The following is a 22,190-nucleotide window of genomic DNA, read 5'->3' as shown; positions in this document are numbered from 1 at the left end:
GGCCCACCAAGCCCCGGATCCGATTGCGCCGCACGGTCGCCGCCACATCCAGGCCGCCGCGCCCCGGCCGGCATGAGCCGCCGCGCGGGGTCCCTGCGCGCCTGATGAGCGCGGCCGGAGACCCGAGCCGGCCACTTCGCGCGCCGGGCCTCACCCGACTGCGCCCCCAGCTCCCCGGACCAAGGCCATTGGGCCCCGCCGCTGAGGGCGCGGCCGCTCCGGACAGTCGAGAGAGAAGGGCCCGGAGATGGCCCGGCGAGCGTGCGGTTTGGCGGCGGGCTCCTTACACGTGGTGCGGGCTCAGGGACAGCCCCCTAGCTGGTAGCTGTCCGAAGCCAGATGGACCTTGACCAGAGCCGCGGCGCTGATTTCGTGCCTGGCCAATACTAGAGGGGCTCGGGCGGGCCCGCTGGCGGAGGGCGCCGGAGTCCCAGGCCGCGCTCGGCGCCGGCCGTGAAGATGATCCTGGTGCGCAGGTTCCGAGCGCTCGTCCTGACGGTGTTTCTGGCGGCCTGCGCGCTGCACATCGCGCTGGACCTGCTGCCTAAGCTGGAGCGGCGCGCCGCGCGGCCATCGGGGGAGCCCGGCTGCTCCTGCGCGCAGCCGGCGGCCGAGGCGGCAGCCCCCGGCTGGGCCAAGGCGAGGGGCCGGCCCGGGGAGCCTCCGGCCCCGGCCTCGGCCGCCGGGGACTCGGGCTGGCCCAACAAACACACGCTGCGCATCCTGCAGGACTTTAGCTCCGACCCTTCCTCCAACCTCACGTCCCACTCCCTGGAGAAACTGCCTCCTGCAGCCGAGCCGGCGGAAGGCGCGTTGCGCCGGCAGGATGCCGGCGCTCCCAGGCCTCGCGACCCCGCGCACCGGCCGCTGCTCCGAGACCTCGGTGCTCGCCGGTCCGTGCCGCCCCCTGGCCCAAGCGGGGACGGCTCCCTCCTGGCCAGGCTGTTTGAACACCCGCTGTACCAGGTCGCCGTCCCGCCGCTAACGGAGGACGATGTTCTCTTCAACGTGAACAGCGACATCAGGTTCAACCCCAAGGCGGCGGCAGAGAACCCCAACTGGTGAGTGGGGTCCAGGGCCACTTGGAGTGGGTGCTGGCAGGTCCGAGGCCTAAGACAGCGACCCGTCCTTTGACAGTAAAGACCCACCTGTGTCGTTTGCCCGGAAATGGACCTTCTGTGTCCCAGGCATTGTGTGCAGATAGCCAGCAGGCCCCTGGGAAGGGGAGCTTTGTGTGCCCTCCGCCCTCAGGCTGCCACTTGCTCAGGGCACTGCCTTTGTCTGCAGACGACTGTGCCTCCCCGGGAAGGGCTGAGCCCTGGGCAAGCAGAGCTGGAGTGGCCAGTGCCCTCGAGGCCCTGGGCGCTGGCTTGGGAAGGGGAGTCAGGCAGTGAATGAGCTGGCAAGGGAGTGAGGAGTGAGGAGTGAGGGCAAGCCCACCCCCACCCCTTTCCCGGGAGCTGCTGGCCGTCAGGTTTTCAGACACTCGGTGGAGCTCTGTGAGCCGGTCACGGAGAACACCATCCTCAAAGGCTGGGCAGGCTCCAAAGTGGCCTCACCGGGGCACCCCCAGCCTCGGTGTCTGCAGGGCCGGCTGCTCAGGGTGGCAGCTCTGGAGAGGCAGGAAGCACCCTCCAGAAACATCTCTTTAAGCTGCTCAGGTTTGAGCCCTTCCCCCCAAGGCCCTTCTCAGCCACAAAGACCAGAATGAGCCGGTGCTGCTGCCGGAGCCGTGAAACATTAACCAGCGGCAAGGCTGGAAGAAACCCCCCCCCCAGCTGGCTGCCCAGGCCAGGAGGGGAAGGCCGGGTGAGCAAAACATCTTGTCAGGACCCGTCTCCCCTGACAGTTGACCAGGCCCGTAGTTTTGTGTCTGAACACCTTCAGGTACACGTCTGGGGGCCTCTGGGCTTTGTCTGCTGGCCAGGATCAGGGAGAAGCTCAGAGCTTTGGGATCGGAACTGTGCCCTGGCCTGTGGCTTTCAAAGGAGAAATGGCATCTAGGGCCCCCACTGTGGCCACTGTGGGAGGGGGCTCAGGGCCCAAGGGCCTCACGTGCCAGTGAACTTGAGCGGAGACGAGGCCACCCTGCTCGGCTGCAGGGAGCCGGGCCTGCTCCAGCCCAGACCAGCCCCTCTGTCCAGACGAGTGTGAGGATGGCCTCGTGGGTGGCAGGCAGGTCCTGCCTCCTTCCTCTCTCCCCACCCAGGCCTGCTCTCATTAAAATCAGATTTAGCGGATTGCATCATCCCTGCCCCGGTTGCTGGCACCACAGCAGGGCTCCCGGGGAGCGACTCTGACAACTAGGCGTGTCTGTGACTTGCAGTCAGGCTGTGGTCAGAGGTGAGCTGGTCCTCCCGCCCCGGGAAGCGCGAGGCCCCGGGTCCCCCAAGTGACGTCATGTTTGTTGGGCTGTCTTGGTGACCCCAGGACAGACCTGGGGGGGGGGCAGCGCTGACGCCCCGGACTTGCTCCTGCTATAGTTATAGCCGTCGGTGGCGGCTCCGAGGGTAAGTAGGGATTACGGGCCTCGAGATGTGTTATTACTCGGCACAACAGCCGCCACAGAAAATCGCGGATGCGGCAGGGTCCTGCCAGCCCAGAAGCGCCTTTGAACAAACCCATCCTCTGGCCCCCGAGGCCGGCCCCCCCTCGTTCTCAGTCCTCTCCCTGCTGACACTCGTCACCTTCATTGCCGCAGGCCACAGGAAGGTCCGGAAGATGAGGGCTTCTTGCCCACGGGGGAGGCAGCGGTGGACAGCTACCCCAACTGGCTCAAATTCCACACCGGCATCAACCGCTACGAGCTGTACTCCAGGCACAACCCGGCAGTGGACGCCCTGCTGCGGGACCTCGGGGTGCAGAAGATAACGAGCGTCGGTAGGTCTCCGCCGGCGGGTTCCACGGGCCTGGGAGCCGCAGGCCTCTCGGGAGGGGTCAGGGGACGTCCTGCTGTCGGGGCCTGTGTGCAGGGGCCCAGCCCTTCTTGACCTTGGGCCCCTCCTCCCGCGGACAGGGGGTGCCCCTGGGGGCTGCGGCCCCTCCCTCAGCCACACCCCCAGGCTCCCTGAGGCCGGGCCCGCGTCCAAGTGCAGCCAAGTGATTCTGCCGCTCTATGTGGACGGGGAGTGACCAGGGCTCTGCTGTCGGGGTGGAGGCCCACGCGCTTCGTCGCCGGGAGGCCGCATCTCTGAGCACTTTGGGCTCCGCGGAGTCGGAGGAAGAAGGGCCCCCAGGCACCAGTTTCAGGACAATGTGCCAGCGCAGTGTCTGAGTACAGAGGTTTGGGACCATCGTTCTCGGGCCTGTAAGCGAATCTTTGGGAAAGTCCCTGTTAGTCACCGGTGGCTCGGAGAAGCCGGGGCAGGCTGAGCCCTGGCCTAGGAAGCACCGCTCCCAGGGGCCTCGCAGGGTGTGCCCGCCCGGTGGGGACGCCTGAGCGCAGGTCTCCGTGCTACACACAGAGCAGGCAGCTCTGGGCACTGATGCTTGGTGTGTGGTAAGCGGTCCCTCTTCCGGCCACCTGGGGTTCTGTGCAGCTGCTGACCAAGGGCAGTCAGGTGTCACCTGTACAACAGGCAGGTGAGTTCTCCGACCCCTTTACAGACTGAGTTTGACGTTCTCAGCCTGAGCTCAAGGGCTGGGGGAAGACAGGACGACGGCCTCTCTCAGCATGTGTTGTGCACCTCGGTGAGAGACAGCTGGCCGCGCCTCCTCCGGGGCCCAGGACCTCTTGCTCTGCTGGGAGGCAGCTCCTGGGAGAGGTGGGGCTGGGAGACACCTGCAGCGGGTGCCCCTTTCACTCGGAGAGCAGCCGTGGCTGTTAAAGAAAGATCCCGCCCCCGACCAGCTCCCTCATCTGTTCTGTGGGCTTCGTGGGCACTGCTTGCCTCTCAGGCCCCTCCAGGGTCAGGGGCAGTGGGGGATGAATCCTGGCGGAGAGAGATCCTGCTGCCCCCTGGCCTGAGCTCCAGGGGGCCCAGGACGCACACGCTGACCAAGAGAAGATGCTCTGGGTGCCATGGGATACAGCCTGGGAGCGTTCAGAGAAGAGACGGCCAAGGGAGACCTTGTGCGAGGGCAGGCACTGGGCAGTCCTGGGAGAGGCAGCCTTTCTCCAGTAGTGGGGAGGGCAGGGCTTCTGGGAAGTGAGCCAGCGTCTCAGGGGGTTCAGGGAAGGGCAGTGTCCACGCTGCTCCCGGGGTGCACTCCTCTCCACCTCAGTGTCCCCATCTGCGAGTGGGCTCATGTCTGCTCAGGAACACTGCATCTTATTCTAAGCAGATGGTGAGTGCCCGTGAGCTTGTGAAATATTAACTAGCTCTGCAGTCTGGGCTTCAACTGCCTGCTCCACCCCCCCCACCAGAGGGGGCAAAGGCAGGTCAGGGGCCAGAGCTCTGGGCCCCAGGGCAGGGGCAGAGGGCGTCGGGCCTCCAGGGCTCACAGGCAGCTTTGCCCACCCTGGGCATCCTCCTCCTCCCACTCCCACAGGGGCCTGGCCTGGGGGTGCCCCCACCCCAAGGTTCTGTCCCTGCCCGTCACTGCCCTGTGGGCTGAGTGGATCTCACCTTCCCCGCAGGTGCACCAACTGACCGTGTCCAAACCCTGTCTGTTCCTTGGTGCACTGGGCCCTTTAGAGCAGAGGCTGACCACTCCTTGTCACTCTGCTGGCACTGACAAGTGCTGGCGGGGGTCCCCGATGGCCTGGTGCCACCCCCCACCCTGGCAGGACAGTGGGCCTGGTTCCACCAGTCAGCAGCCGCCTGGATTATCCTCTCCAGTGCTCATGGGGAGCGTCGGGTGGTTACGACCTGGCCCCTGCCACCTCCAGCCTGCAAACCCGAAATCCAAACACCTGATTTGACAGCCAGACCCTGACTCATCCTGCACTCCCTGGGGGGTAAACCTGAACTGGCGAGACTGTTCCTAAACCCTGCTTTTCACCTGGAGTGAAGCCAGAGTGTGTGGAGCCCGGGGCTCTGCCCAGACCCGTCCCGACGTCACGCCGTCCGTGCTGCGTCTGCATCCCCAGCCCTTCCGTCGTCTGAGCCTGTCAGAGCCTCCAGACAGTTCTGCCCCGGAGACTGTGACTCGGGTCCTAGAAACTTGCATCACGAGGCCATGGAGAGGACCCTGGAGTAAAGAGAAAACCGTGAGAGCAGCGTGGGCAGGGTCCCTGCAGCCCGGCCAGCACCAGAAACCGGGCCAGACGCTGTGACTGCACGTGCTCCAGGGAGCGTTCGCATCGGTGCCAAGGCCCCGTTTCCTGGGAAGCAGGAGGCCCTCCCACTCCTGAGCAGAGGGGCACGGTGCACAGGTGTGCCAGCCCAGGCCGCCTGCCTGCTGAGAGCAGGAGAGGGGCCGGGGAGGGCCAGGCTGCAGGCAACCCCTGCGTGGAAGCACACTGTCCCCGGCCCTCAGCTTAACAGATTCTCTCAGGCGGCTTTGGAGACCAGGGCCCCTAGGTGGGAGCCGCCTGCTGCGGGTGGCCCCGGCCCTGGCGTTGTGGGGCCAGGTGGCCTGCACCCCTGGGGAAGCCTGGATGGCAGCCCCTCACAGGAGACCAGGGCCAGCCGGAGGATTCGAGAGTTAGTACTGCAGTTGCCCGAGCGTGAGACGGAAGGAGAGACAGGCGTGGAAGTGCCAGCAATACCCAGGGTGGTGTAAAAAGTTCCAAATTTAAGGAGCTGGAAATCCAACCACCTTCCAGGGGCCACTCTGCAAAGACCGAAACTGAGGCCTCAGAGACCGGACACTCACCCCCAGTTGGCACGTCCCTGCTCCCTGCACAGGGTTCTGGCCTCGGCATCGACCCGGCGGGCGCTCCAACCTTCGGGCGTCTCACCGCACACTGACCCAGCTGGGGAGGCTGCCGCGGGAGCGCGGGGCCTGTGAGGTCCTGGAGCTCTCTCTCAGGACGGTTCCAGAAGCCGCCCCTGTTTTGAGCCTTCGGCCTGGTCCTGCCATGTGTGTGGCCGGCAGGGCCGTGTCTGCAGCCAGGCCAACTGCGTGGCCTTGCCGCCGCCTTGGAAAAGACTCGAGGTGTCACCTCCTCTACTCAGCATGGGCTCGGGCGTGCGGTGCCTTCCCCAGCCAGTGCTGTCCTACGCAGTCACGGACGCAGAGAGTAAATGGCACGTTGAACGACGCCGTCCTCAGAATGACTTACAGAGGAAAAGCCACAGCACGGGAGAGGATTCCGGCAGCCCTGCCTGCAACGCAGCCGGGTCTGGGCAAACCCACAGGGGTCCCTGGACAAAGGGGACAGCCCTGCAGGGGCTGGGTGGCAGCTTCGGGTCCCCATGTCTGGGACCTGGAGAAAGATAACCGAAAAGTGCCCAGAGAGCCAGACCCCGGCACGGGGCTGGAGGGGCTGCGGGTGGTCGCGGAGGGAGGCAGGGAGGGAGGGAGGGAGGGAGGCTGTGGTCTCTCCTCCCCGACCTTGTGTCCCAGGTCAAGGACGAAGCCCTGAGGGTGCCGACCCGGCCCACTCTCCTGCTGTCTACATCTGCACGGACGGCAGCTGCGGCCTGGAACCCGACAGGCCACTCAGCCACTGCACACCCGAGGGTGGGAGGCTGGGCGTCCCCCTGCGCCGTTGTTCTCCGTTCCCCTCAAGGGCTCCATTTTCGGAACACAAGTGCGATGCCTCTCGGAAATGCGCAGGGCAGGCCTGAAGCGACTACAGCTCGCAGGTCCCCGGGGGCCGGGGGGGGGGGGGCAGCGTGGCCTGCAGCTGGCAGCCGTGGCAGCCACGGGGTCTCCAGTGCTGATGGGCAGCAACCCATGCTGCTCACACGTTACGGTGTTCTGTGAACGTAGGTCAGCACACCCGGTGAATGGCGTGTGTTGTTGATGGCCCTTGGTCAGGGTTAATTGATAGCCTACTGGGACACAGTTGGGGACGGGACTTACGAGTGCCGGAATGACGGAGCTGACACCCAGGGTCTGCAGGGCAGGCCCACCAGTGGGAGGGGTCAGGGCGGGCACAGGTGCCATGAGGCTTTGAGGCTGCGGTGGATGTGGAGGGAGCCAGCCTGCCTGCCCTGTGTGCCGGTGGCTTGGTGGTGGCTGTGGAGGTGGTGGGAAGGAGGCGAGTGACGGGGACATGTTCAGGGTGAGAGAACCTTCGGGGACATGGCCACTGGCCCTTGCCTGACTTCTTGCCTCTGGGGGTCTGCCCCTCCGTCAGGTCCCTCCCCAGGGCTGAGGTTGGCTGGACTTCTGTCCCCCAGGACACCTGGAGACCCGGCCAGGTGCAGGCGTGCCCAGCAGCTCTGGCCCAGGGCCTGCGCTTGCTCACCTGGGATCTGCCTCTGCCCCCACGACACCCGTCCCGGCACTGGGGCGAGATTGCTTCAAGTCGGCACCTGCAGCTTCTCTGCAGGCAGGACCCCAGACTCACACCCTGCTCCTCAAGGCCCATCGTCGGGGTGTCCCAGCTCCGATGCGGGGGCCCTCGGCCTGACCACCCCCAGGCCTGTCCCACAGGGGTGAGGCTCGGGGACCCGTCTGCCTCTCCCCACTTGTAGGGAGACGACAGTGGCCTCCAGAGCAGAGTTCCAGATGTCTCCGCATGGCCGCGGCCTGGCGGCGAGTGTGCAGGCATCAAGTCCCAGACTAGAGAAAGACAGTGCCCGGGACAGGCAGGGGGCGAGGAGTGTCCGCAGCACTGTGGGAAACCCCACACTTCCCCCGGAGAGGGTGCCCTTGGCCGTGACCAGGGTTCAGGTCACGGGGTCAGTGGTGAGCTGGCCTCGCCGGGGCAGCGGGTGACCTTGTGTCTCTCTCCCTCCCCTGCAGCCATGAAGTCGGGGGGCACACAGCTGAAGCTCATCATGACGTTCCAGAACTATGGGCAGGCGCTGTTCAAGCCCATGAAGTGAGTGCCGAGTGGGCGGGGGTGGGGGGGGTGGGGGGCACTGAGAGGGGTCCGTGTAGGGGAGCAGGGCCTGCGCAGGGGAGCGGGGGCCGGGGGCCCAGGGCGGCCGCACAAGGGCTGGTGCAAAGGCAGTTCCAGCAGGTCTTGGACGTGCGCCCTGATTTCGAATTTTCAAGATAAGCTACAGATACAGATTTTTTTGTTTAACCTTCACATTTTAAAAACTTTCTTTTGTGAACGTATAATCTGTGTAAGTTGTTGATAGAATAATGTGGATTAATTAGATGGTAGTATTCCCCCCCCCCAGGTAAGTCAAGAGGGGCCGCTGGCGACGTGGGTGGGGCCTGGGGGTCCTGACCTGTGGGCGACCCCAACGGCTGCAGAGCCACGTGTCGCGAAAAGCAAGTAACGAGCACGTTGGCCCGAGTCCCTGGACCCCCGTGCGGGGTCTCTTAACAGCTTTGTGAAGGTACAATTCACCCAGCACACCCATCACCCACTTACACCCACAACTCGGCAGCCTCCGCACGTGCGTGTCGGTCGCACACCGGGTGTCAGGAGCCGCCCATCACTCCGGACAGAAGCTGCACAGCCAGTCCTCACTCTGCGGCCTGGGGAGGTTCTGCATGTTTCTGTGGAGTGACAGGCAGTGAAGAAAGGTGGCACCGCCGGCTGAGCGACCGCACAAGGCTTAGCTCCCTGTGCGTCCCATCAGCGTGACCCCGGACAGCTGGAGCAGAGTGTTGTCCGGGGCCCCACGGTGCCTCCCAATTCCTGCCCTCCTCTGGGCCTGGACGACCCCTGGTTGCCTGCGCCCCATCTCCGTGGGTCTTCCTGCCCTGGGGCTTCATGTGAATCGAATCAGGACATGTGTGTTCTCTGTGACCGCGTCTCTCGCTCGGTGTCGTGTTCTCGGGGCCACGCACGGGGCAGCAGGCCAGGCCTGACTCCTCTCTGAGGCGAATGCCATGCGTTGCGGGTTGTCGCCGGGCTCCGCTGTGTGAATCTTGCTGTTGGGGACGTTCGCCTGCTAGTTTCGAGCAGACGCAGGTTTTCGTATCTTTGGGGAGCAAACACGGGGCTGCGTAGTAACTGGGTTTCGCCGATCACAGGACTGCCAGACTGGCATCTGCAGCAGCTACCCCGTAATCTCGAGGAGCCTCAACGCTCGCGACACCCCTCATTACCACCCTCTCTCTGATTACGGCCGTGCTGGCGGGCGGGAAGTGGTGCCTCCGTGTGGGCTCGCCCTGCGCGTCCCCGCGGGCTGACCATGGCCGCGGGTTTGCACGTCCTTGTTGGCCACGGGCAGGTCTTTGCAGAAGTGCCGCTTCAGGCCTCTCCCTTTTCGTGGGGGGGATGTGTTTGTGAATGGGTCGTAAGACTTTTTTGTATGTTTCAGATGCAAAACCCTTTCCACGTCTGTGGCGTCCTCCTTGATTCCGAGGATGTGTAACTTGGGTGCATGATGTAGTATTTAAGGGTTTTTTTCAAGATTGCGTTTACTCCCTGGCTGGGTAGTTCAGTGGATTGAGCATGGGCTTGCGAACCAGAGGATTGCGGTTCGATTCCCAGTCAGGGCACATGTTTGGGTTGCAGGCTAGTTCCCAGCAGGGGATGCACCAGAGGCAACCATACATTGATATTTCTCTCCCTCTCTCCTTCCCTTCCCCTCTAAAGATAAATAAATAGAATCTTTTAAAAAATAATAATTCTTTAAAAAAAGATTGTGTTTACTTACTCTTAGAGAGAGGGGAAGAGAAGGAGAAAGAGGGAGAGAAACATCAATGGGAGAGACAAACTTCGATCGGTTGCCTCTCAAATGTGTCCCGTCCTGGGTGGGACGTGCAACCCAGGGCTGTGCCCTGACCGGGAATCGAACTGGTGGCCTTTCAGTTTGTGGGACGACACCCAACCCACAGAGCCACACGGCCCAGGGCAGTACAACAGTTTTGAGGTTGAAAATACGTCTGCCCCGTAAGCAGCGATTCAGGCGGTGTGTGTGGCTGAAATCCCGAAGTCCTCAATGGCGTCCCCAGGAGCCCGCAGGCCAGGTGGCCTTTCCTCGGGCCTCTGTCCACTCCTTCCCCGCGTGCTGGCTGCTGTCGGTGCCCAGAGGGCCACGCGGCCCCTCCCAACGCTGCTCCCCTTTCCCTCCTGTTTAATTTTTTTCGTCTGGGGGCTGCTCTGCTGGGTGGAGCCGCCCCGCCCCCAAAGCTGTTTCCTGGTGTCAGCTGTGGCACCGGACGGTCTCTGCTCCGGACGTCGCTCACAAGGGCTGCTGATGGTGCCTTCATGCTTGGAGTCACCTAGCTTCCCGTCACGGGGCAGGGTCACCACCGGCTGTCCTTCAAGGAGGATCAGATGGGTTTCCGTGTAAACAAGGGGTGGGGCGCACACCAGGGCCAGAGTCCAGGCTCGGACGTCTGGCCGAGGCCAGGCTGGCCGGGGCGTCTTTGCTGAGACATCAGCGACTCCCGGGTCACCACACGTGGCAGAGTCCTCGGGACTTCTGATTGGCCTCCCGTCTGCACAGGGTGGCCCCACTCAGCGTGCCTGGTCCGCCTCGACCCACCCGCTCCCCGCAGGGCCGGGCGCCCCATGCCCTGAGCCTCCTGCACGTAACAGGCAGGTGTGTGCTTGTCCCTGCAAAACCATCTGGGAACAGCGGTTTCGAGGCTCGGGGGTCCTTTGTGGCTGAGATGCGTGCACAGCGGCAGCTTCAGAAACCTTGCCGGCTGGTGCTTCTAATCACAGACACTGGGGCCCCCGCCTGCTCTGGATGAGCGAGGTTGCCAGGCTCAGGCAGCGGAGGGAGGGAGGGCAGGGCAGCAGGGGTCGGGGCCTGCTTTCCGTGTGCTGGGCACTGGGCGCCCTGGCGGCCGGTGGACAGACCCAGGCACAGGTTGCAGGACCTCGTGGGGAGCTTTCCCAGGGGCAGGGGGAGGGAAAGAGTCTGGGAGCAGGCCTGGGAGGGGGTGTTGCAGAGAGAGAAAGCAGGAACTCCCCCTGAGCTCCTGAGTGGAAGCCCTGGGGAGAAGAAGGGTTTCTGGGCCGCGATCGGAGGAGCGTCTGCGGCGTACTTGTGTTCTCCCGACAAACACTCGGTGTTTTCTCGGAGCGGAGCCCTCCCTCCGCCCGGGGGCAAACAGATTGCCCAAGAGCGCGTCGCTGGGTGTGGAGCCAGCAGGAGCCCTGGCCAGGGGCAGACAAGGACCCTTTTGTGTCCGCACTGGGCTTGGGCGGCCTCCAAACCCACCCCTGCCCTTCTCGTGGCTTCCAGGACCTCAGCATCTTCCCCGCAGGGGCCCCAGCCAGGCCCTCCCTCAGGTCCAGTTGGCTCCACCGAAGCTGCCGGGCCCCGTGTCCCACGTGGGCTGCAACCGCCGGCCCGGGGCTGACCCGGGGCCTCCCCGGCCCCGTCCGAAGAGCCATCCCTTACAGCCTTGTGGGTCGGGGTCATCCCTCCCCTGTGTTCTGCCCCCTGACCTGGCACGGTCGTCAGGGCCGATGGCAGCTGCTGTTGTGGCACCAAGTTTTCGGTGGCGACCAGACGCAGAAAGCCCTGCCTGGCACCGAGAGGCAGTTCTCCGGGAGCCGACAGCCGAGCAAACAGATAAACAGGAACATTTCAGAGGGTCCGTCCCTGGGGAGGACCCAAGCCAAGCCTTGTGGCAGCGATGGCCTGGGGCCAGGCCGGCCTCTGCTGTGACCCAGGAACAGGACCCCGGGGCAAGGTGGGCACAGGCTTCTCTGAGCCTTCATGGCTGCCTGGGAAGTGGCTCCTTGCCGGTTGACAGAATGCGTGGCGCCAGTGCTGGCCGGCCTCGTGCGAGGCCCTCTGTGGACGGGGTGGGCTGTCACACGGGCCCAAACTCTCCATGGGCTGTAGGGGCCGAGCCAGCCTCTCTGCCCACTGAGGCCACCTGGCTTCCCCAGACACCTGTCCGCTCACCTCTGGCCGGGCTGGCCACAGAAGTTAGCCGTCTGCTGTGTGTGGCGGCTGAGAACTCCCTGCTCACAAGGTGGAAGGAAGAGGGAACCGGTAACTGTTCTGCAGCCCCGAGCAGGACGGGCAGGGCCTAGTGAGACTCGGCGGGTGCGCTCCGGGCCTGCCCTCCGGGTGGGGAGCTGTGCCCAGGCCGCCCACCGCCCCACCTTGGTCTCCCTGTACCTCACTGATGGTGGCAACATTTTCCTGGGGGCCTCTGGAAAAGATTGTCCCCTTTGTTTAAAATCAAAGCAAGCAAGTCGTTTCCCCCCAAACCACGGTCCTGCACGGCAGTATCCAGAGTGTGTCTCTGTGTTCTCTCTGGTTGTTGCAGCTCTTAGGGGCCTGCTGGGGGGGGGCGGGGGGCGGGGGGGGCCCCGGCACCCTGCTTGTCATGAAGGGGTGGGGGGAAGTGGGGAAGAGGACGTGGTCCTCGTTTTCCTTGTATGGGAAGAGAGTGGAAGGCGGGGCGTTTCCCCCAAGAGCGGTTGGCTGGGCCTGGCGGTGCTCACAGCTCTGGGAGGCGCTCTGCAGACAGCAGGGCTCCTCGCACGGCCCGAGGAGGAGCCGCCCGTGAGCCGCCAGGAAGACGCATAGGCCCCGTGTAGTCACTGTGAGGCTTGTGGCATCTCAGACATTTGCAAAAAAAGGAGCCGTGTTGCTGGGAGACCCCTACCCTGCTGCCCCACAATCCCAAGGGGGTCCCCGCAGGCAACTCAGACACCCAAGGCCTCTCGGCCCTGGTACCGGCACACTGGGGGGCCTGCACCGGCTCGTTCACCAGCCTGTGTGAAAGAAAGTGAGTTGGGTGCCTGGGCAGTCTGGTGTGGACACGGTGCGTGTGCATGTGTCTGACTGCGTGGCGTGTGCACTGCTGTCCTTGGACGACACCCTCCCCCGAGGGTGCTCTTGGTCTCTGTCCTGCAGGGTGGTGTGTGTGAAGCCCCTCGCTCCGCGTGACCGCCTGCGCCAGGCAGAGAAGCACGCTGCTGGGGGCCTTCCCAGGGGAGCAGGCACTGACGGGAACCCTGGAATCCCTGCTCTTCTTCGTTTCTCCAGGTTCTGCCTCTTCTCCCCTGTCCGGTCCCCTCGTCCCCACGGCCAAGGCCGTCTTTCCCTGCAGCAGCCGCTGGGCCACAGCCCCTGCTTCCCAGGAACGTTGGCCTCTGGGCCTTCTTCTCCACTTCCTGCTGCACAGGCTCAGGGCACTCACCCTGCCCCTCGAGGGGCCAAGAAAGCCTAGGGCCCAGCCAGGAGGCCGTTCTCTCGCTGGCCCCCGTCATCCGCAGGGCACCCTGACTTCTGCGCACTGTGCTCCTGGGTGCTGTTCCAGGAAATGCTTGTCCACAGCCTCTCGTCTCCCCCGCCTCGTCGGGCAGGTGCAGGCTGCTCACCGTGTCCGCAGTGTCTCCTTCCCCCTCTCTACCCCCCACCCCAGGAGGAAGCCACTGGGGCCCTGCCCTTCACCTCCTCCCACCCCGGGCACACCTTCCGCCCGGACACCTGGGGAAGGAAAGGTTGCCAGGTGACCAGGTTCAGCGAGTCCAGCCTCCGGCCTGGGGAGCGGGTTGAGTACTTTTCCAAAGGGTTTTCCCCGAATGGCTGAGTCAGCGGCAGCACCTTCTGTTCTGCGGTGCGGCCCAGGAGGTGGCAGGCCTCCCCACATCCGTCCCCACGCCGTCCCCGCTGGGCAGCGGGGCCCTGAGGACAGCCAGCGTGCCCCCTGCAGCAAGTTCACCCCGTTCTTAGACGCCTGAGCCCTCCTGGGGTGTAGGCTGGCAGTAGGGACAGCTGGTGGCTGGGGGGGGGGGGGCGCGTCATCTCCCAGACGCCTGGGGGCATGGCCCTGTTTCTTTCCCTACATCACTGGCCTTCCACGGCTCAAGGGTCTGCACCACGCTCTCAGCCTCGCCCCTCACGGGGGCCTTCCACACCAGTCCAGGCCTTTCTTTCCTCATGCTCCTTCCCTGTGTGTCTGGCCGGGGGGGGACTCCTCAGGGGCCAGTGGGGCGGGGGCCTGCCAGCCGTACCCCAGAGCCCTGCTTGAGTATGTTGTGAGGATGGAGATGTGCAGAATGGATTCCTGTATCCTGGCCGGGGAACCCGAGGGTGAGGAGCCGGCCAGAGTGCACGCCCGCAGCCTCCTTGAGGGGGCTGGTGAGCCCCCCACCAGCTCGGGCACCTCCACTGCCACCTGAGGGTGTCCGATGAAACAGAGGACAGGGAGGTCCCCACCGGGGTCCTCTGTCAGCCTGTGCACCCTCCTCCCGGATCAGGTTAAATCGGGCCCCTGCCCCGGGACCTCCCAGTCGGGAGCAGCCTTAACACCAGCCACCTGCGCAGGTGGGTGGAGGGGCACCCACAGAGCCTGGAAGCCCCAGGGCCCCTCACCCCTCAGGCGTGAGGACAGAAAAACATTTCACCTCGACCCTGCGCTCCGGGCCTTCTGGGGAGGGGGCGTCTGGACACCAGAGCAGCGGGGGGCCTGTGTGGCCTCAGGCTGGGACCAAGCTGCCTCTTTACCTGAATAGCAGGGGACAGAGGAAAGCCTGAGGTGGGGGGGTGCAGGGAACCAGGAACTTCCCTGGAACCTGGTTACGGCGCCTGCAGGAAGTGGCTGGGCTGTTCCCAGAGCCACAGGGGTCAGAGCCACCTGTGGTGTGAGTGTGTGACCTGCCCAGAGGCAGGGGGAGGGGACAGAGGCCAGAGCGCTGCCTGGTAGCGGTGCTCACCTTTCTGCTTCACAGCCGATGCACTGCACGCCGGGCAGGGGGAGGCTGGCCCGTGTTGAGGACAAAGCCATGGAGGTGACGGTGGGGGTGACAGTGATGGTGGTGATATGGGGTTTGAAGAAACGACAGTGGAGAGAGCTCTCGCTGTACAGGGATCTCTGCCCCTCCCGTGCGTCTCGCTAGGGCGCTCCTCGGCCCACCCTCTGTTGAGTGCCGGTTAGGAGCAGATGCTTAGCCAGGCCCTCCCGCCCACGCCCTGCACTCAGTGACCGGGCGTGGAGAGGCCTGTCTGGGGCTGCTGGGAGGGGCCCTGGGGCCGAGACTGGTCTGGGGATGTGGGCACAGCCCGGGGAAGGCTCGGGGACAGGCAGGACCGGGGCTGGGCTGCTGGGAGTCAGCGGTGGCAGTGCAGGCTGAGCGAGGAGAGCGGCGGGCCCTGGAGGGGTCGACGGGAGGTTTCTGACTGTAATGGTCCTGGGTTGGGGGCGCCCCGGAGCCGGTGAGAAGGGGGACCAGGCCCCAGGTCCAGGTGGGACTCAGCGACAAGTGCCCTTCTGCAGGAAGGTTTTCTCGGGGATGAGCCCTCTCTGTTCTGTCCAATTTCTCTAGGCAAACGCGAGAGCAGGAGACGCCTCCTGACTTTTTTTATTTCTCCGACTACGAGAGGCACAACGCGGAGATCGCTGCCTTCCACCTGGACAGGTGAGCCCTGCCCACCCACGGCTCCCCACAGAGGCCGGTGGCGGTCGGTCTGCCCACAGCCCGTGTGCATAACTGTCCCTCCCCTGCGGGACGGCAGGCCCCTGCCCTTGGCGAGGCAGCCCAGACGGAAGTGCCCTGCCCTGCCCAGACCTAAAACAGCATGTGCAAGACAGACTCAGGGGTGACTGGGACCCAGGGTGGGCGGTGGACTGCTGGGGACGAAGGGAGAGGGAGGGGAGTTTGGCACAGGGCGTCGCACAGGTAACTTCCTCTGGCAGGTGAGGGAGGGACTGAGGGATGAAGTTCTCACAAACTGACCCTCGCCGTAGTCACCTGCCTTGGGGGCACCTCCACCTGAAGAAGGAATTCCTCTTTGATCTCCACAAGGTCCCCTGCTGCTGGGAAGGTGGCCAGGTGGCCAGTGTGTGACTGGGAGGGATGGACAGTCGGCAGCCCCTGGGCTCACTCAGCTTAGCCTCCTCCGGGGGTAGTTCGAACGCCTGGCTCTGGGGTCGGGCCACCCGGCCTCGGCCCTCTGGGCCTCACGCTCAGGGTGTGGTGCGGGGCCCAGAGCAATGACCACCAGGCTGGTTGGAGTACAGAGCCCCCGGCTGACCCTGGTCCTGCAGACTGGGCAGACCACAGGCCCCGGAGGCAGCGGCGGGTGCGCTCCCTGGGCCCCACCTCAAGCCGGCCACAGGGGCAAGTGGTGAAGCCTCCCTCCCACACCCCTGTCCCTCCAGGATCCTGGACTTCCGCCGGGTCCCTCCTGTGGCCGGCAGGATGATCAACATGACCAAGGAAATCCGGGACGTCACGCGGGACAAGAAGTTGTGGAGAACTTTCTTCATCTCTCCAGGTGAGCTCGCCAGGTGGGCTTGCTGCTCACCGTAACCGGGAGCTCAGTTCCCTTTCCCGGCGACTGAGACACTGTGTGGAGCACTGGCCTCCAGCGGCCGCTGCTCTTGCCGCCTGCACCTGCACTGCTGCCTGGAGGGGCCGCCACGCTGCGGTGGGCGCGGTTCGCCTGGCCCCTGGGTGGGCGTGGGGCTTGTTTCCACCATTTGCTTGTTTTCAAAGGCAAAAGGAAATAATTTTGGAAAACTGCCTGGCTCCCCCGAATCTTCTCCAGGTGGCCCACCCAGGGAGACTGCTGGTCTCCAAACTTCCCCTGGAGACTCTGCTGTCGCTGGTGCTGACCACCTGGGGTCTGGCCCTGGCCACGCCCCCGGGACCACCCTGTGGGGCTGCCTGGGCGTGTGGCCGCCACCATCCACTTTCTGGTGCAGTTTTTATGGCTGTTTCTAGTGACGTATTTCAGAGCTTTAAAAACTAAGACCACACCAGGTTCCCCTGTGCCCACCACCCAGTTTTGTGTCCTTCTGCGTCACATGCGTGTCCACACCTGTTTCCAGAGCTCTCACTGTGGAGACGCCCGAATGACGGTCTCAGGGTTGGCAGAGGGGGGCCGGGGTCTCCACTACTGCGGAGAACGTGCCTCGGGTATGGCCCCTCGGGCTGGACAGTGGGGTTCAGGGTGCTCGGCCCCCACGTTCCTGCACAGCCCAGGCCCCCGAGGTTTCTCCAGCAAACCAGTGTGGTGTTTCCCCGGAGCACACACACCCCATGGGGAGGTGCAGGAGCAAGCCGTTACCACCCGGCCCCGTTTGCCGGAGGCAGCCACCGGGGCCTCGCAGGACAGTGGCGGGCCATGGCACCCAGCAGGCGTGGCAGCAAGCCATGTGCTCTTTCTAAATTACTGTTTTTTAAGTTGAGACACAGCTTGTGCATCATAAAAGTTGCCGTTTTGAAGTGCACCGTTCAGTGGCTTTACAACAATTCTCGATGTGGCCTGACATCACCTGATTCCGGAACGTTCCCCTGCCCCAAAGCATCCCTGTCCCTGTTGGCCGTCACCCCCCTTTGTCCCCTCCCCCAGCCCCGGGCGTCCATCAATATTCCCGTCCGGGTTTGCCTGTTCTGGGCACTGTAAATACAGTCACAGGGCACGTGGTTTCGGGTCCGACTGCCCTCACTGGCGCCTCGTTCCTACCAGGGCGGAGCGGTGTTCGCGTCAGGTGCATCCACGCACCACCTGACAGCTGTGGGTGGGTCCACCCGGGTGCTGAGGGGGCCGAGCAGCGTGGGCCCACCTTCCCCCGCCCTGCGGGGCGAGCCTGGGGACGGGCTCGCTGGCCCTGCAGTGGCTCTGTGTCTCACTCCTGAGGACACTCGAGCTGTTTTCAGAGCGGCCGCCCGAGTCACCTTCTCCCCAGCACCACGCCAAGCTCCGGTTTCTCCGCATCCTCCTGGGCAGCACGGATGCCGGGCGGTTCTTTCGACCAGAGCTGCCCCAGTGGGCGGGAAGTGGCATCTCGCTGCCTAGGGGCCTGCGTTTCTGCCGCAAGCAGTGAGGCCGGGCACCTTTTCACACCCTTGCTGGCCACTGGAAGGTCTTCTCTGGAGAAAGGGTGGTCGATTCCTTCGTCCCCTGGCGAAGGGGCTGCTTTTCTTTCTCATGTCGAGTGGCCAGAGCTGTTTGCTCGGGGTAAAGGCCGGGTCCCTGGAGGACCCAGCCTGGCCCAGGGCGGTCACTCCGGGTGGGGCTGGCGGGGCCGTGGCTCCGGGGCTCCTCAGACCGGCGCACTCCCTGCCCACAGCCAACAACGTCTGCTTCTACGGGGAGTGCTCCTACTACTGCTCCACGGAGCACGCCCTGTGCGGGCGGCCCGACCAGATCGAGGGCTCGCTGGCCGCCTTCCTGCCAGACCTGTCCCTGGCCAAGAGGAAGACGTGGCGGAACCCGTGGCGTCGCTCCTACCACAAGCGCAAGAAGGCTGAGTGAGTGGGAGCCGCCAAGGCTGCGGCAGCCGATTCTGACTTTCCCGGGGTCTCAGGAGGGCCTGCTGCTGCCCGCTCGCAGCGGGAGGAAGGGGCCGGAGGGGTGCTGGGCCTTGCCCACAGGAATGTGTGTGTGCTCGCACGGTCTGGCCGGGCGCCTTCACTCCGAGAACTAGACGTGGCCCCGAGGGGTGATGCCCTGCCCGCCTGGCCTCTGTGTTCACACAGGGCGTCCACCCGCTACCACCCTTCTGGCCCCCTGGGTCCCCGAACAGCGGCCCGCCAAACACTGGGCACCCTGGGCCGACACTAGCCTCCAGCTGTGGCCACTCCAGGGCAGAGCAGCGTGGCTGCCTCACCCCTGGCCTGCACCCCTGTGAGCAGCGGAGCCCGCGGGGGGCGTGTCGGTCGGCAGACCTGTCGTTTTATGGTGATGCCCGCTCCCCACGGCCAGGCCTTCATGTGAGGCCACCACCCCAGCATCAGGGGATCGGGGCCTCCCTGTCCACACTGGGAGGGCCTCTCACACGGGCTCCCTGCAGGTGGGAAGTGGACCCCGAGTACTGCAAGGAGGTGAAGCGGACGCCCCCCTACGACAGCAGCCACCGCATCCTGGACATCATGGACATGACCATCTTCGACTTCCTCATGGGTACATCCGGCCGGCCCTGGTGCGATGCAGCCCTGAGCCCCAGGCCCACGCCCCTGCAGCCGCGGTGGGGAGAGGGGCCCCATTCCCTGCCTCAGTCTCCGCTTCGATGTGTGACTAGGCCTCGGCGGGGCGCGGGGTAGATGTAGGGAGGGAGGGAAGCCACGTCGTCGGAGCCGCCCGCGACTTGAGCTGTTTGCTTCTCGCCCCAGGAAACATGGACCGTCACCACTACGAGACCTTTGAGAAGTTCGGGAACGAGACATTCATCATCCACTTGGACAACGGAAGGGGGTGAGCGTGCTGCTGCGGACGCTGCCAGAGGCTGGCGGCCGCCCCACCGTCACCTCCCTGGGTTCCAGTCCAGCCAGGAGGAGGGGGCCCCCCCGAGGCCCACTCCCTGCCATGCGGGGCTCCCCGCAGCACGAGGGGTCTGTGACTGCATCCTGCCTGGTCCTCGCAGTGACCCTGAGAGCCTTGTTACGTTCCCGTGTGGCTGTGGGGAAGCTGGGGCCTAGGGAGGCTGCTGGCCAAGGGGCAGGCTGGGCGTCTACCCCGAAAGCCGGCGTCTGGGACCGGCACCTGGAGACAAACAGCATCCCCTGCCCGGGCCGTGGTGGAGAGTCGTTCCTGGTGCTCCGGGGAGGGTGTGTGCGGGCGGGGGCCCCGTTCCGACGGTCAGAGCCACAAGGGCTCAGTGCCTCAGAGAAACCAGCTTCGGGCACCTGGACGGTTCACGGGTGGGGGCCACTCGGTCCCAGCTGTCAAAGGTGCTGCCACGCTGACCCAGCCGACTGGCCTCGTGCTGTCTCCCGGGGCTGCCCGATGCTGCGGGCATGAGCTTCTGCTCGGTGGCCCAGTGGCCAGAGCACCTCAGACCCTGTGTTGGGTGCCCATGAGATGCCCCCAACCGCCCCCCAGCCCGTCCCCTGCTCCTGTCTCCAAAGGGGCCTGGGCTGGGACTCCTGCCCACCGGCCCTCCTGCAGCCCCCCCGGGCCCTCTGGACAGGTCTGCTTTTCCTCCCACAGGTTTGGGAAATACTCCCACGATGAGCTCTCCATCCTGGTGCCCCTACAGCAGTGCTGCAGGTACCGCCCCGCCCCCGCCCCCGCCCGCACAGGGAGCCCCGCCCCAGCCGCGCCTCAGGCAGAGCCACCAGATCCCCCCACCCCTGTCCAGAACTCCACGCCCCAGATGTGACCTGCAGCCCCTCCTGCCGCCCAGCGGCACCCCAGCCCTCCCCCGATGCTTGCCCAGCCCAAGCTCAGGGGCTCAGCCTCTTGTCACCCTACCCGCCCATGGTGCAGATGGGGACGTGGCAGCCCAGACTCTGAGCCTCTCTGCCACCCTCCATGGGGCGCCCCACCCCATCTTGCCCCCAGGTGGGGGCAAACCGCCTGCACTTGGCTGGGGGTGCATCTCACCGTGCACGCCGCTCCGAGCTGGGGACTGCGCCCCAAAAGCAGGCTGTCCCTCTCTCCCCGGCGTCTGCCTGGGGTGACAGTGCCTGCCGAGCCTCACGGGTGCCACAGGACTCAAAGCGGGACCCACTGGGGGCCGACGAGGCACCCGTGCTCCGCCCGGCCCGGTCCCCAGGGGCAGCCTGTCAGCACCTTCCCGCCCCGCAGGGTCAGGAAGTCCACCTACCTGCGGCTGCAGCTGCTGGCCAAGGAGGAGTACAAGCTGAGCCTACTGATGGCCGAGTCCCTGCGCCAGGACCGCGTGGCCCCCGTGCTGCTCCAGCCGCACCTGGAGGCCCTGGACCGGCGCCTGCGCCTGGTGCTGCAGGCCATCGGGGACTGTGTGGGGAAGGACGGGCCGCGCCGCGTGGTGGACGACGACCTGGACCCCGGGCACAGAGGCTCCACCGACAGGTAGTGACCGCAGCCGCCGGCCGGCGCTGATGACGGACACACGCGCCCACGCCGCGCGCTCTCCAGCCCACGGGGCCGCTCCTGGACCCGGAACCTCAGACGTGCGGCCCTTCAGCAGTGGGTCCCACAGGACGTGTTCTGTTCATCTCCCCGACCAGAGAGCGTCGGGAAGGGTGCCTGTGGACAGGGGCAGCCCGCCCTGCAGTATGGACAGGAACCTTGTTCGCCGTTTTGTGTCTATACACAGATTACACGTATGTGAGTAGAGACGTCTGCACAGACCCCAGATTCGCACTGAGGGTCTCATCCTGGGCCACGTTCCCCGCCAAGGGCCGCGGGCTCCCGACCGAACTGAGCATAAAAGGTCTTTCTCCTCCCTCCCTGGCCACACTGGGAGGGTCCCCCCGAGACCACGGCCCTGGTGGCTGGCACGGACTTGCGTGGACAGACGAGTGCGTGTTTGAGAGTAACAAAAATGACCAGTTACTCCGTTTCTCAGTGCCGCCCTCGGGTACCAGGGAGTCTGCTGGGTGGCGGCCAGGGCTGAAACTCATCTTCTGGCTCTGCTGTGGAGACTCGGCCTCCGGGTGTCACATGGGGTCCTCCACGCGCCCCCAGTGCGTTTCTGTGGGTCAGTCTGCAATGTGACGGAAGTGCAATAAAGATACAGCCAGTGTGTGTCAGGGCCTCCCTGGGGCCCATCCCGCCTGCCCTCCGGGTGAGCAAGCGCTGGTGATGGACACAGCCGAGGCCCCAGCTCTCACGGAGTCCACGCTGGCCAGGCCCCTGGGGCCGGAAGGAGCAATACTGCGCTCTCTGGAGAGAGGGCAGGGTAGGGTGGGGGGCACCACCTGCCCCACTCCTGAGGGAGCAGCTCTGAGAGGCAGGTGCAGATGTCCCCTGGCGCAGGCCGGCCCCCACAGGTGGCATCAGGTGGACACGCTGTGGTCACCCAGGGGAGTTGGGACAGCGGTGGCTGCAGGAGGGGAGCCTAAGAGATCCAGCCCCCCAACCCAATGCTCCCCCCACCTGCTGGCCACAGGCCGTGAGGCAGCCTCAGTGAGCTTGGCCTGGGAAGGAAGATCCGGGTGCTTTCCAAGGCGCCTGAGAGCATGCGCGGGGCACTGTGCCGCCCAGGCCAGAGGGGTCATGTCAGCCTCGGTGCTCTCAGAGCACAAGAGATCTCTCCGCCCCCAGCAGAGCCCTGTCTGGGAATCAGCCTCCCAGCCTCTTACTGGGCGTCTCCTTACCCTGGAGGGGCCCAGTCTCTGTCCGGTGCTCCCGGTGTCCAGAGCTGAGCTGTCCGTGTTTCCCTCACCTCTCAAGGGGGGAAACTGAAGCTCGGGAGGGTAAGCTCCCTCTGCCTGAAGGTCAGTTTGGGCTCCAGAAATGGCAGAGCCTGGACTCCGGGCCTCTGGACGCACTGGGGCCGAGCTGAAGTCTGGCAGCCTCGCCCACACAGCTGAGCCAACAGGTGCCGCAGACGTGACAGAGAGGCCCCAGACGCCTGTCCCCACC

General features: G+C 65.2%; 1 protein-coding gene across 1 annotated transcript; it reads left to right on the top strand.

Annotated features, from left to right (window-relative positions):
• Positions 1-441: 441 nt before the first annotated feature.
• FAM20C (FAM20C golgi associated secretory pathway kinase) lies at positions 442-21,350 on the top strand. Its single transcript, XM_037057993.1, has 10 exons — positions 442-1,061; positions 2,702-2,880; positions 7,804-7,882; positions 15,215-15,307; positions 16,051-16,166; positions 17,968-18,148; positions 18,691-18,800; positions 19,010-19,091; positions 19,827-19,886; positions 20,427-21,350. The coding sequence occupies exons 1-10, from the start codon at positions 460-462 to the stop codon at positions 20,674-20,676; spliced, it is 1,752 nt and encodes a 583-aa protein (XP_036913888.1). The 5' UTR covers positions 442-459; the 3' UTR covers positions 20,677-21,350.
• The last annotated feature ends 840 nt before the right edge of the window (positions 21,351-22,190 follow it).

The sequence above is a fragment of the Sturnira hondurensis genome, unplaced genomic scaffold, assembly GCF_014824575.4.
Source record: "Sturnira hondurensis isolate 20B ecotype Veracruz unplaced genomic scaffold, ASM1482457v3 Scaffold0009733, whole genome shotgun sequence".
NCBI classification, from domain to species: domain Eukaryota; kingdom Metazoa; phylum Chordata; class Mammalia; order Chiroptera; family Phyllostomidae; genus Sturnira; species Sturnira hondurensis.
This window is presented reverse-complemented; position numbering and strand designations above follow the sequence as displayed.

What these genes read in the sequence shown, in the direction of transcription:
- FAM20C (XM_037057993.1), top strand. Translation starts at nt 460, where the DNA reads ATGATCCTGGTGCGCAGGTTCCGAGCGCTCGTCCTGACGGTGTTTCTG. An exon ending in GCGGCAGAGAACCCCAACTG is followed by an intron (nt 1,062 to 2,701) that starts GTGAGTGGGGTC and finishes TCATTGCCGCAG; the next exon opens with GCCACAGGAAGGTCCGGAAG. An exon ending in GCTGCCTTCCACCTGGACAG is followed by an intron (nt 15,308 to 16,050) that starts GTGAGCCCTGCC and finishes CTGTCCCTCCAG; the next exon opens with GATCCTGGACTTCCGCCGGG.